Genomic DNA, 12,833 nt, shown 5'->3' on the forward strand with positions numbered 1-12,833 from the left:
GAGACGCCGGACCCCTTCTCTAGCTGTCACAAGACTCGCAACAGGGAAAGTGCCGTTGAAGGCCAAGCAGAAAGAAGACAAGCTTTGGAGATAAACAAGGCTGCATGCCAAACTCATGGCCTTGAAGTTACAGATCCTGTGTTGTTCAATGATAAGTCTATAGGGGTTGGGACTTGTGTCCCATGTCTCTCTCACATAGACAAGGTTTGTACAGACCTGCTTATGGTTGTATATGCATCATTGTGACTATTCGTGACATACCTCAGTGTTTAATTTCGGCAGAATGTGCCAGACTGGTGATCACTGGTGATGTGACCAGCATTATTACTGTAAGATGCCGTCTATTTCTTAGAGAGGAAGATCAAATACGTGCACACATGCACACACACACACACACGCTGGCGCAGGCAGCTGTGACGACCACAGAGATAATCGATAAGGCAGGGGTGTTATGACATCACTGGTTGCTAGGGTAACTGAGCCCCTGGAGCAGATGGTGTTTTATCTCTGAGGCAGGATGGAGATTGGAGAGGTTGCCAGACAGAGGCCAGTGTGACATACAGCACTTTTGACTACGTGACTGTCGTGACTGTATGTGTGCGTGCGTGCGTGCGTGCGTGCGTGCGTGCGTGTAAAATTATCAATTATCAATTATTATTAATCTGTAGGTCTACTGTCAAAACTGACAAAAGCCCTGCAGGACTATAAACAGGAAAGCACCGTGGAAGAAAGATGATTGCACCAAAGAGGAAATACTCCGGTCAATACATTGAGGAGGAGAAAGGGCTGAAGCCTGAAGTGGGTTTAAACAATCCGTCTTCATCCAGCTGAATAATTCCCTTTTTGCGATTAATTGTGCGATTAGTTCACTTGTTTGGAGCGCTTCTGGATGCTTTGTCTCTTCAATATCTTGGACCTCGGACAAAGCCAACTCGGATGGTGACAAATCATGACAATAAACCCAATTTTTTGGGCCGAACAAATAATTAGAATGAAGAAAAGCAACAAAATAAGTGTCGTACCCTTTTTTCCTTCGGCTTTGCCCGAGGCTTACAGGTCTTTAAATAAATACTTTCTGAGAATAACATGCGGGGTCATCTTAAAATCGTCTCATATAAGCATTGTGGTCCAAAATTAAACAAACTGTCTCTGCGATATTGTCGAGGAGGTGTCTCTGTATCGACCCTCATATTTGATACAGTCTGTTTCTAGCGAAAATGTAACTAATTCAACAGCAGTTATATTAGCGTTTTCTCACAGTCAGTTGATTCTTGATATCCATATGAGTGAAACGGCCAGGATGATTTGCTTATTTTTCAATCACAATCCCTCTATGGGGATTACAATGCAAAAAAGAAGTACATGAACCCGTGGATTTAGCGCCCTCTACTGATATTGACGTCAGACTTCGGGGCTCTATATAGCCTATACATTTTGGCCATTTGAAAATAACCGATCTACAAGATCGCGATGCATTGTGAGCTTGTAGATCCGCTATTTTCAAAAGATTTTTATACAGTTGAAATGAGAAATCCTGCATGCATAATGAGTAGTACTTTTACCTTTTGTACTTTAAGTACATTTTGATACCAATACTTTTGTACTTCTACTCAAGTAAGCCTAGAGTTTCAATTCCGGACTTTTACTTGTAACAGAGTATAACATTTGAGTATACTTCAGTGTCACCAGATGGCAGATAGTGATACGATAACAATCACATCGCCTAATGGAATTACAGGAGGCATGTCACTCTCTTCAACTGACATCAGCAGCATCAGCAATGTATGAACAGTGTGTTGTACCAAGACCCCAGAACCGAGAGGAAGAATTGAAGCCAATTGAAACCAAAGGACTGCAGCTGGGACCAGACACATGATGAACGAGCGATACAACACGATAAAACAGAGCTTGATCGTACTCGATAGCAGCGGTGCACGTTCATGACTCGAGTCGCGGCCCCCTGCACATTCATGAATAAAATTCTATGACGCAAAAGGCGTCGCATAGGCTATGCCCCAAATAGGCCTTGCCCATCACAATTCACAACCCGGGAAGAATGGGTGAAAAGGGAGTATGCGCTGGGTGAGCAACTCCATGCAAGTGGATGGGAGGGGATTTCCATGCAGTGCCCTCTCTATTATTTTTGAGTGGTGCAAACCACTCCAACAACCAGCTTTGTCTGTATGTTTGTGTACCTGTACCTGTTGAGTGGTGCAAACCACTCCAACAACCAGCTTTGTCTGTATGTTTGTGTACCTGTACCTGTCCGTGCACAGGTGAGCATGGTTACCATGGTCACTGACATTACGTCAGACCACAGCTGATCAGGCTATATAAGACCTTGCACCACTCAGTTCACACGGGTGTGATTTTTTTAACTCATGGGTAAAACCAGCGAGCACAATGTGTGCTTATACTGCTTAACGGAATGATAACCCTAACCCATTTACAAGTGTTGTATCATGTATTGTAGGTCAGGAAATACACACACAACTAACTACTTCTCAAACTGGATCCTGCACCAGATGTCTATTTATAACAGTGGCGTCATTTCAGCAGAAGCTATAGGTATGGCAAGTTCATGACGCGTGGCATGCATGCATGCATCGTGCCCAGAATTCTTGTGTTTATGTGCTGTAACTTTCCTCTTTTTTGGCCTATTTTCCTCCATTTTCGCGGTTATATGCAGTTATTTGCAAATTTTTTGGCATATTTTCCCCCATTTTCCCCTTCATTTTATTTTATTTTCCCCCCCTGGAGCCCAGCTGCCATAGCTTGCCATACCCAATTGACGCAGCTGATTTATAGCTATTTTTCTTGAGCGATTCGCCAGCATCACTCTATAACAATCAGAACCTTAAAATTGTAGGTCTGAGTTGTATTAAAGAACTAAAAGAAATAAAGGTGCGACATAAAGGTTACCTGCATCAGTAATTCTTTATACTGTAACAAACTGTAATGCAGACCAAAAAGAAAACACAAAACTGTTGCTTTTGAAATTAAATTGCAATGTTTTTTAGCTGACATAATCTTGATCAATTAATACATTTCAAAATACAAATGAAAATGTGGCAAACTGTGGCAAATGTGGCAAACGCCCCGCGTCCAAAACGGTTGAGAAATGACAGAGTTACCATGTGGGGGTTCCTCTACTGTACTGTACTGTACTGTACTGTACTGTACTGTACTGTACTGTACTGTACTGTACTGGCACACCCGAAATCACCATACAGTTAATGTGCGTGTGTGTGGTGAAAAACAACCATGCTGTTTTCGTGCTCAGACGCACCCACCCACCCACCGAGCCAGCCAGGCAGCCAGCCACACACTCACATAAGGGAGTGGTTGCACCACTCAAAAAGTATATTCCTCACCCTACCTTCAAGTCAGGAGCTCGGCCACAGCAGGTTCCCCTTTGTCCAAAAGCTCTGGATCCAGAGTTAAACCCTCAGAAATGTTCATTGACCAAACTTTTCTTCTTCAGATGTCAAAGTTTTACGGCCTCACTACTCTGTGGTTTATCAATTTCTGATTCTTGTTTAGTATTGGTCTTAAAAGTCTCCTGTAAACCACCATCAAACACTCTTTTTGATACCTAAAATGGAACCCCCAGCTGCCTCACTTCCTGTACTTTTATAGCTGTTCCTGGTACCTCACTTCCTGGAACTATTGTTAACATACATTTTCCCCACAGCTCCCCCTATGATCAAACCTTGTCAAGAGAAAATGAATGACCATATTCAACTCCACAAAACTTTTTTCCATACACTTCAGTACATTTCGCAGTTAAATATTCAACCATATTTCAACCAATATATCCCCTTGTTATCACCCAGTATGTTATGTTTCATTTTCTTTCAATACTCATGCATAGCAGGACAGGAAATACATTTCTTAACACAATAATGTAGCAACAGCTCTATTTGCGTTGCCTCGAGCATTATTGCGTCTTTACTCTGACTTAGTATTGAATCATGCTGCTTCTTAAAAAGAAACTTGTGTCATACCCGGTGTGAATGCAGAATGCAATAACCACCTTGATTGTCTGTCTCCCACATGGGAATCCAATCATTTGCTGCTCACCCATAGTGGAATCTTCCCATGGAGAGATAGGGTTTTGGGATTCTGGCAGAGCTACTCTGCTATATAACCACCCACCCAAATCCAGCCCTCAATGTATCCACATGGGTTCGATTATGTGGGTCTTCAAAAGGGGACCCTCAACCAAGTGTTCTCATCATACACCTGTAACTGATACAGTGCTGCATTTAAGATGATGTCACACTCGAAAACCACATTAAAGAGTATTTTATTTCCCGCCGTCGATAGGATGTGCACACCTTTGGCACCAAGTATTGCTCTGTGCCAACTTTTATAATCATGTCTTGATACAGAGAGCAGTAATAAATGAATGAACACAAAGCCAATTTATTTTTCCAAAACCTACAATTTAAACTTGTATATTGAGTAATGGCTCGATGTGAAGGTTTAATTTGCACAGCCTTTCCCTCGAGGAATCTGCATTTGAGGGTCATGCCGAATGCAACAACTCTTCGAGAGAATATTTATAACAAATCTGGAATTATGTATGCACGCTGCACACCTCTGCTGATAGGTCAGACCAGCTGAAATACATGATGTCTCTCTAATGAGCTTCACCATTAGCCTGCATGCTCACTCAATATACTCCCCTGTGGCCACACTCACTAGAGACTGAGTGATTGAAGTTAGAGAGGAACATCTTGAGCTGTGTGTGTGTGTGTGTGTGTGTGCGTGTGTGTGTGTGTGTGTGTGTGTGTGTGTGTGTGTGTGTGTGTGTGTGTGTGTGTGTGTGTGTGTGTGTGTGTGTGTGTGTGTGTGTGTGTGTGTGTGTGTGAGCGTGTGCGTGTGCGTGTGCGTGTGTGTGCGTGCGCTGAACTTGTCAAATATGAACATATACAGTACTTCTCTGTGTGCAGGGCAGTGCCAGTGCGGGCAGTGTACCTGCCACCCCCCAGGGGACAGCCGTGTCCACGGGAAGAACTGTGAGTGTGATGACCGCCAGTGTGAGGACATCAATGGGGAGGTCTGTGGAGGTGAGGATACTCATTCATTCATTTTCAATCAATTATTTTAAGCCTATAGAATCAAGTCACCTATAGGCTCCTGGTGTCAATTGCGACTGCAGGTCGCAGTTAAATATGAAATCGTGCATTTCCCGTTAGTTGGTCACACCCCATATATGGTCATGCCTTGTGACATCACGTGATGTCGTCAATATTAAGCCCATATATGGAGATCCCTGATCCCTGATTCCATATGTTGATCCTTCCCAATCCCCATCCTTCCTCTTCAATGTCCATTTAAACTCTAGACGGGCCTGCCCCAAAGTTATTAGTGCCCGGCAGCCGGCGAAAACTAGAGTTCTCAACAGGCCCGAAAATAATGGCCCGGCCCTAACTGGACCCTCATCAAACCCTGTACAATCAAGACACTGCCCCCGCTGCCACCCTTAGATCTCCATATATGGAGCTGACCTGTTCTGACATTCCATGTTGATCTGACCTCATCAAAGTACAGAATTCATCACACTGACCCCCCATGCCAAAGCGCCAGCGCTCCCCCAGCAGTCTGCTGTCACCTAGGCGGATGCGTGCACGGTCGCTTCTCGCCCTCTGTATTCTGTGAATTATTAGTCAGTGTCAGTTGTAATAAACACAGTCACTCTATATGCACACCTCACAGAGTACGTTTCACCTACACTTGATGTGCTGTAGAAGTGCAGGTCAAACGTGATACATGCTTCATTTGCCAGCTCTTATGGTGTAAGCACAGATCGCAGTGCCTTACAGAGCTGACAAGGGGGGGCGGAGTGTGCAACACTCTGCCGCTACACTCATGTTAATGATGGAACGTGCCTTTGTGTTCGATGCTAGAACTCTGCTGGGTGCTCAATCTATTCCCTCACTGAGACCATCTTTCTCCCACACACACACTTCTGATCATATGCCTTATTCTCCCATGTCTCCAATGCACATACAGTACGAGCTCATGTTTACTGTCTGAAGGGATTCACACATTTCCACTTCCACACAAGTGCACCCCCCCCCCCCCCCTCCGAACACACATGCACATGCACACAAGTGCACCCCCCCCCCCCCCCCCCCCCCTCAGAACACACATGCACACGCACGCACGCACGCACGCACGCACGCACGCACGCACACACGCACGCACGCACGCACGCACGCACGCACGCACGCACACACACACACACACACACACACGCACACACGCACACACGCACACGCACACACACAGGTGCTCTCTAATGTGCTTTTGGGGAGCTGTGGCGTTTTCCGTCACTGGTGCATTGCAGTATCTGAGGTGAAGTTGCTCCTTTAAGGGGGCTGCAATATTTATGTGAATGCATTACTGGGGCTCATTGTGCACTGGGACTGCCCAGAGACAATGCTTCAGCCACTAGCTATAGGGACACTCTGGGACCCGCAGGGAAGCACCGCTGGGAGCTGCATGTGTGCTCTCTCTCACACGCACGCACGCACGCACGCACGCACGCACACACACACACACACACACACACACACACACACACACGCACACACAGTCTGTCAACCAACAGATTAGATGCTATAGGTGGAGGCCTGTGGAAGTTATTAGGTACTGTATATGTGGCTATAGAATAGTTGTGGGCAGGGGGAGTGTGCTGGCTCCTGAGATGGACCATCTCCTCCTAGAGCTCCATCCCTCACTTGGATAATGTCTTCGCTTCTCCCATCTTTCCTTCTCTGTTAGTGAACTCTAAAACTCTGATGAAATCTCTCTCTCTCTCTCTCTCTCTCTCTCGTACATCATGGTTCTCATGGGGCTTGTACCATTCTGTATAGAACCAGAGACCCCCTTGCCTCCCCAGCCTCTATAGGGCAGTGCTGTGTGATGTGCCTGTAGTGTGGAAGGCAGCAGGTACAGACAAATTGAGAGTGGGACCATGGTGCCGCTCCTCCAAAGCAATTAACTGCTCTCCCAGCCTGGCTGATTGAGGCAGCCATGCATGGCCCGCCAAGACTGCCACTCCATCCCAGTTGAGTGACAAACTCCACCTATAGTTCCCTGTGTGTACAACCGCACGCACGCACGCACGCACGCACGCAACACACGCACGCAACACACACATCATATACGGTAAGCCTCCCCCTACCACCACTGCATTACAAGAACCACAATAGACTGAGGAAAATAAAATAAACAGTATTGATTGTCTGTGTGTGAGAGAGAGAGAAAGAGACCGAAATGTATCAACAAGAGGAAGATGCACATTGCAGAGCGAGACAGAAATGTAGGTACCGTATCGGAGATGGGGTGAATCCACATAAACAGAGTATTGAATATGAGCTGAAAACTTCATGAATAGAATATATTATATTTTATATTATTGAATATAAAATGAGCAATATATTTATTATAGTTTGGCGATGAATTGGATCTGCTTTTTAGGTACTCTGATCATTCAAGCGCATCAGTCCCAACCATAGGGACTCTGAATCCCCCGTACCTAAACAGCAGATAAAAAACGACAGGTGGTATATATACAGTAGCTGCAGTGGATGAGGGTGAGCAGCAAAAGTTTAGGATGTACAGTGCAAACTTACAGTTTAAATAGCCGGTATGAAGATGCATGGAATGAGTGTGTGATTGGATGAGTGAATCATGTGAATGAGAAGGTGATGCTGAGGCGGCCCAATGAAGGGCAGCCGGCAACTGCACTGAGTTTCCTGACAGAACGATAGGATCTTCTGTGGATGAGTTATCGGCATAAAACAAACAATCATTGCCACAATCAGAAGCGTAATTTCAGAAGGAAATAGGGGGTGGCAAAAATAAGTTATAGCCCAATTTAAAATAGAGAAAATAGTGGATCTACTGTATAAGCTTATTGTAGATCAACTATTTTTACTATTTGTTCGGGATCAAAAAGAGAAAATGTTTGAAAATGTCCGCCTATAATGAGATTCCCAAAATTATTATAATTATAAATGAATGGCATACAATAAAACACTAATACATTTGTAGGAGTAATATAAAAAACTGTTTCGCAAAAAGCGGCCTCCTGGTGGCGCTATAATAGGGAAATATTAAAAGGGTGGCATTTGTTCCTCAACATAGTGCGAATGTGCGTGAAAGGTTTCATCGTAATCCGATTCTGCGTTTATGATTTGCAACATTTTTGTTCACAATGGGCCACGCCTGCTGATCACAATCAGTGGCGTAACGATGACGTCTTGTGCAGCTTTTAGATCTTCGGTGTGAATTACCCGCGTGCAACTACAGTGTAAGTATACAGTAAATCACGGATAAGCATGAGTGATCCAAAAGGTTGTGTTGATGAAAGTGTGTGTGCGTGTGCCGTGTGCGTGTGCGTGTGTGTGTACATGTGCGTGTGCGTGTGCCGTGTGCCGTGTGCGTGTTGTGCGTGTGCGTGTGCGTGTGCGTGTGTGTGTGTGTGTGTGTGTGTGTTTGTGAAATTCTGCTGGGGACCCATTAGGCCACCCTGCCAACCAACCACCTGTTTCAACCAATTAAATGGCCTGGCCTGTTTATGAGTGTGTGTGTGTGTGTGTGTGTGTGTGTGTGTGTGTGTGTGTGTGTGTGTGTGTGTGTGTGTGTGTGTGTGTGTGTGTGTGTGTGTGTGTGTGTGTGTGTGTGTGTGTGTGTGTGTGTGTGTGTGTGTGTGTCCATGTGAATGTGCGCACGGCACGCACACATGTGTGCACTTGTCAGTGTTTGTCTGCTGTAGCCTTTCTTTGTTCTCTTTTCTTTTCTTCCGCTCTCTGAAGTGGTGGAGGTTTATTAAGGAGAGGACAAGACCAGCAGTGACAGTTCCTTTCATGTCTCCCAGGGAAATACAATAAGCCTGCAATCTCTCTTGTCTTCCTGTGGGCCTGTCTCCTTGTACTGCTTATTAGTGTCAAGACTCACCTTCTTCTCTTGTCAACTTTACGCGTCTCTGTTCTGCATCACCCCCCTCCCCTCTCCCCCCCCCCAACCCCTGCATCCAACCACTTGAACCCTTGCCGACAAATTCTGGCATTTGGCAAAAAATTGTATATCCACAACCACAAAGCACAAGCACAAGAGATTTTATTGTGGAGGAAAATAAGGAGTGGGTCAGGATAGACCCTTTGGTTTGGCAGTGGTTGCCAAGCCTTTCTGGATCAGGGCCCACTTGAAAATCTCCCACGGGAAGGGTGTGCCTTTTCAGAGCATGATTATTTTAATGATCAGTCAAACAATCGTGTTCTAGCTTGGATCAATGGTACTAACATAATATAAGTACCTATTTTTATGAAATGAAATGTTAATGATTCATAAATCTTAGTGTTTTGCAAACTATTTGGAGACCCATGCACTTGCAATGTCCTTGCAGACCCCGGCCGGCCCACAGGTTGCTAGCTGATATACAGTATAGAGCGTCGCAGTCCCGCCCCCTACCCTGGACCAGGAAATGATTCTCCGTTAATTTTCCTCATAGACATTTCAGAAAGTATTTATTTAAAGACGTTTACGCCGCGGACAAAGCCAACTCGAGTCGTGACAAATCATGACAACAAACAAACACAATTTTTTGGGCCGAACAAATAATTAGAAAAAAGAAAAAAACGGCAGGTTACAACACTTTTTTTGTTGTTTTTCTTCTTTGTAATTATTTGTTCGGTCCAAAATATTGTTTGTGTTGTCATGAGTTGTCACGACTCGAGTTGGCTTTTGTCCGCATTACTTTTTGAAATGTCTATGGGAATAATGCATTGGGATTCATTTCCTGGTCCATGGTAGGGGGCGAGACTGCGACGCTCTATAGGAGTGATTCAATGAACAATGACTGCATGCACGCGTGTTCCCATTCACAGGTCACGGCTACTGTTCCTGTGGACGCTGCATCTGTGAGGGGGAGTGGTTCGGGAAACTCTGCCAGTTCCCGCGGACATGTGACATGAGTGACACGCAGAGCAAGGAGCTCTGTGAGACCGACGGCGGACTCCTGTGCAGTGGGAAAGGTGAACAGAATGTCAATAATAAAATAAATTTATTAATATGACTAAATTTGACTGAGGGACTGCCATTGGATTTTTTTGTATTTTCGTTTTGTCATGTCATATGAAAGCAGGGAATCATAGCTTCAAATTGACATATTGGTTGTTCAGTTTGACCCACCAGTTTTGGAGATGTGGCTTATAGAGTAATGTCTTGCAGAGAAACACCGAGTTGAGAAAACAGGCTTGAAAGGTTCACTTCTGTGGACTCTAACATTACACCTAGCTACATGTTTAAGCATTTATTTCATATTTACATGTCGATTTCAGCTCTGACACTTATTTCAGACATGCTCCAGTATGTGAAGAGTCTGCATGAGCTATTAACTCATTTTGGGAAAAAAAATAAAATAATAAAGTTTTTCTCCTCTGGTGAAAAGCTGGGGTTTGCGCGATGGCAGTCTCTCAGTCAAATCTGGTCACTAATGACTTGCTACTAGCTGGGTCTGCTTTTATTCAGTGCGCGACACAACGTGGTATGGCGGAGCATTCACTAGGCACAAGGCCTCCACCCGACACTGTCACCACACTATGGGACATGTACACAAACAGACAGCTTGCCCGAGGCACCGCAAGTGGAAATTCCTGAAAACAATGTTCCCCCCTGTACGGTGACATTTAATCCAGCACAGTATCCGGAAAGAGAAAACCCTCGAAGAATGTTTAAATGATGTAATCAAAGTAATCATATGGGGCAGTATTATGCATGTCTTAAATGCCAGGTCTTATTACTTAACTTAAGACCTGGAGGCGTGATCAATGCCATTTGGCTATTCTGAGTGGCCAAACAGCATCGACCACGCCTCCAGGTCTTAAGTTAAGTAATAAGACCTGGTACTTCAGACACGCATAATACTGCCCATGCATATGTTTTCAATATATATATATTTTATGAGCATTAGTCACCCACATTCTCTTTCTCTCAGTTGGTGTTGCATTGTGTCCCTCCAACTTTTCACAGTGTTTTTATTATGGAATTAATCAACTTCATCATAACTGAATTTACATTTTCTTATAGTTTTGGGTCGTGCTCCAAATCCCACGAGCGCATAATTAGCTGCAGCCTTGTAAAGATGTTGCTTATAGCACAACGCGGCGCATCTCTGGTTGCTGCCTGTCACTCTATATGCCAATCAATTCATAATGAAAAACAGGCTAATTTGTTTCTATTTTATCAAGAGGTATACGTGACTATACTGTTACTGACTGTATATATGCAGGTTCATCATTATTACAACAGTCCAACCGCAGTTAGTCCAGCCTTGCACAGCGTTAAGAGCCATGGGGTGTGAAAATGAAAACGAGCATGTTCATTCTCCACGCTCCACAGCATTCAGACACAAACATAAAAGACTATCTCTCTCAGCTCCTCTCCTCTCCTCTCCCCCTCCCCTCATCTCCTCACCTCGTCTGACTCTGTCCACGTCTCTCTCTCTCTCTTGCACTCCCTCCCTGCCTCTCTCTATCTTTTCCTCATTCCTCCCACTTTCAAATGCAGTGTCAAGTTGAGGCTGACCTCCTCAGACTGGTTCCCAATGACCCCCGACGCCCTCCACCCGTGTTGATAGAACATCCCCCCACACACACACACACACACACACACACACACACACACACACACACACACACACACACACACACACACACACACACACACACACACACACACACACACACACACACACACACACACACACACACACACACACACACACACACACACACACACACACTCCCACCATGATCTTTGAGAACACCAGACTCGTATACGTTCATTTCTGTCTCGTCAGCCTCCTTCCCTATACCAGAACACTTAACACCTTATTATCCTGTCCTGCTGTCCTTGAGGAGGAGCAGAGGGAAGCAAAAAATGCTGACGGGAGGATGGCTACAGGGGAGGAGACGGGTGTTAAAAGAGGGTGCGATTTGTTTGGGTTCGTAGACAAGGGGGAGCATATTGATTCTGCCTGCATTGTTGATCGTCTCCACCAAATGTAGTACTAGTAGTACGTGCCTCCGTTACAGGAGACATTGTGGACAGCATTTACAGGGGGTTTTAACGGAAGATGTGTTGTCACTTCAAATATCATGGTCCTTCACTTTAACAGTGTGTTCTGTGTGTATGCATGTGTGTTTTTTTATAACATAAAATCACTCTTAAATGTCCTCACAAGTATAGTAATATGTGTGTGTGTGTGTGTGTGTGTGTGTGTGTGTGTGTGTGTGTGTGTGTGTGTGTGTGTGTGCGTGTGTGTGTGTGTGTGTGTGTGTGTGTGTGTGTGTGTTTCTCGGCAGGGTCTTGTCACTGTGGCCAGTGTATGTGCTCACCCCAAGACTGGTGGGTGTCTGGAGAGTACTGTGAGTGTGATGACCGAGAGTGTGACCAACATGATGGCCTTATCTGCACAGGTGGACAAATACACGCACACACACACACGCACACACGCGCACACACACACGCGCACACACGCACACACGCACACACACACACACACACACACACACACACACACACACACACACACACACACACACACACACACACACACACGTCTCTTCAATTGTTGGTTCTGTCCCAATTCTATAATAGTTAATGTCTTTGGCAAACGTGTCAAGGATGGAGAACCAACAGAAAAAGCTAAATGGAAAATGGGCACGCACACACGCACAGATACTTTTCTCTGTACAGCTCCTAATCCACAGGAGCCGACTTCTCTGAGCTGATAATGGACATTTCAGTGACAG

At 45.0% G+C, this 12,833-nt stretch overlaps 1 protein-coding gene across 1 annotated transcript in view; it reads left to right on the forward strand.

Annotated features, from left to right (window-relative positions):
• itgbl1 (integrin, beta-like 1) overlaps window positions 1-12,833 on the forward strand; it is a 53,029-nt gene that overhangs the window by 36,225 nt on the left and 3,971 nt on the right. Inside the window, exons 8-10 of the mRNA XM_079517568.1 lie at window positions 4,959-5,075; window positions 9,906-10,052; window positions 12,384-12,497. Coding sequence (XP_079373694.1) covers window positions 4,959-5,075; window positions 9,906-10,052; window positions 12,384-12,497 — 378 coding nt within the window. The remainder of the gene's footprint in view (window positions 1-4,958; window positions 5,076-9,905; window positions 10,053-12,383; window positions 12,498-12,833) is intronic.

Source organism: Electrona antarctica, assembly GCF_951216825.1.
Source record: "Electrona antarctica genome assembly, chromosome: 13".
NCBI classification, from domain to species: Eukaryota; Metazoa; Chordata; class Actinopteri; order Myctophiformes; family Myctophidae; genus Electrona; species Electrona antarctica.